The sequence below is a fragment of the Amphimedon queenslandica genome, unplaced genomic scaffold, assembly GCF_000090795.2.
Source record: "Amphimedon queenslandica unplaced genomic scaffold, v1.1 AMPQUscaffold_7616_Cont20435, whole genome shotgun sequence".
Lineage (NCBI taxonomy): Eukaryota > Metazoa > Porifera > Demospongiae > Haplosclerida > Niphatidae > Amphimedon > Amphimedon queenslandica.
In genome coordinates, this window is record NW_003552102.1 from 1 (window position 1) to 2,164 (window position 2,164).

Below are 2,164 nucleotides of genomic sequence, written 5' to 3' on the forward strand. Positions count from 1 at the left end.
ATGACTGAGTCAGAGTTGCTAGAGTATCAGTTGTTCCTCAAGAAGTTAGAGAGCAGTAGTTTGGGTCATGTGGTGACTGTTGCTCCTGCTCCATCAGACAGACGTAGCTCGTACCTTAAACACAATCGCTCTAAAGTGGGTGTGGAGAATGTCACTGCTATGATGACATCAACGAGTAGTCTTAACGAGGAATCAAGACCGTCTTCCTCCAGTGGTAGTTTGACTGGTGCGAGCAAGAAGGAGCCAATCAGAATGGTCCGAGTTTTACCGGTCAATTACCCAGGAAAAGGCAGAGGAGCTGTTATTGTGAAGAGTGGAGGTGATAATAATAATGATGATAGTGAGAAGAAAATGGAGACAGAGAAGGAAAAGAATGATGACGTAGCAGAACATTCAAATGACATTAGTAAAGTTGGTGATCTGATTATTGAAGAGACTGATGAATGGATACCACCAACTGATGAGCAAGGACCACTCCCTCCCTCTCTCTCTCCCTCTGTCCCCATCACCTCTCATCATAAGGAAGACATTGTGATTGAAGAATGTGATGATGAAGAAGATTTATCAATTACTGATAGTGGGATTAATGGTTACCAGTCTGAACCTCAGTCTTCGTCGAGAAGGAATGAGTCTCAGTCTTCCAGGAACAAGTCTCAGTCCAAGAGGAATGGGTCTTGGTCTAAGAAGAATGGATCTGCATCTAAGAAAAAGGGGTCTACATTTAATAGGAATGGGTCTGAGACTACCAGGAATGGGTCTGAGCCTAACAGGAATGAGTCTCAGCGTGAAAGGAGTGATGAGTTTCGAAAAACTGTTAATCTTTCTTCAGTTTCAAGTGAATTGACGTTAGTCGACATATCAGAAGAGAAAGAGGAAGAGGAGGAAGAGAACTTTAAGGATTCTCCTCAAGCAATGGAGAGGGACACGAGTGAGAATATTGATAATAAGGAACTGGATGAAATGGAAAGAGGAGAGGGGGAGCAGGAGGAGGAGAATAGAGTTGAAGGTGTTCCTGAGATGCCATTACTGAGAGTGAAATCAACTACAAGTCTTTATGTACCAGGTGAGGAAGAGAGAGAGAGAGAGAGAGAGAGAGAGAGAAGGAAAGAGGGTGAAAATACATGTACATGTACATGTACATGCACAATGTAAATGTACATTATTACATGTAATGTACATGTACATGTATGTACACGTACATTGTATAATGAATTGTGTTATTATGTTCATTAGATTATGAGTATCAGAGTAAGAGGAAGAGAGCCACTCCTTCATATGCTGCTCATTGCATTAACAGTTCAACTGCTCTTGGACCACCTTGTCCTCTGTATGGGGTCACACAACCAACTGAAGCTGAAAGTGAGATTTACATGTACATTGTACATCTATTAACAGTTAATACAAAAATACATATACAATATACATAATACATGTTATATGTATGAGTGTCTGAGTTAAAAATAGACAGATAAATAATAGAACATAATAGTATACAGTATTTGTGTACATGTAGTTTAGTAAACCCTCCCATCTGAGAGAGCTTGCTCATGAGATCGGAAGGAGTGACAGGGATGATGGTAGGATGAACGAGCACCTCTGAGACACATAATGGAGCTCCTTAAAAGAGAAAATGAAAGGCGGCATCAGTTAATACATGTACATGTACGTACATGTACATGTGACTTTCTTTATGATACAAGCCCTAGAGACTCACAAATTATACATGTACCTGTACATGTAGTATGCATTTAAACATACTGTAGCTGTTCATATTCATTTAACAGAATGAAAATAAAATGTCACCAATTACATGTACATGTGATATTCCATTTGTCTTTTAGTTGCTAAGATGTCACTGAAGCAGTTAAGGTCTCCAGTGAAGAGGAATAGCATTGACAAAGAAAACTCGTCTTTTTTGGAAAAGAGGAAGACTAGAGATGAGAGAGCTGCTCAAGGAAGAGAGAGAAAAGAGACATATCCACTTCACTCTCATCATCTTCATCTCTCTCCTCACTCTCTCCCTCCCTTCAATATTATAACAGGGAGATTGAAACTGACCTCTCACTGCATAAAGGAGCAAGGTACATGTACATGTACATGCAGTACTGTTATTATTTAGGACCAAGTCTTACTGGTGAAGCACATACATGTACATGTACATATA

General features: G+C 39.8%; 1 protein-coding gene across 1 annotated transcript; it reads left to right on the top strand.

Annotated features, from left to right (window-relative positions):
* The first annotated feature begins 6 nt into the window (after window positions 1-6).
* LOC109591644 (ABC transporter F family member 4-like) lies at window positions 7-2,158 on the top strand. Its single transcript, XM_020007332.1, has 3 exons — window positions 7-1,063; window positions 1,234-1,359; window positions 1,842-2,158. Exons 1-3 carry the CDS (start codon window positions 160-162, stop codon window positions 2,117-2,119), a joined length of 1,308 nt encoding a protein of 435 aa, XP_019862891.1. The 5' UTR covers window positions 7-159; the 3' UTR covers window positions 2,120-2,158.
* The last annotated feature ends 6 nt before the right edge of the window (window positions 2,159-2,164 follow it).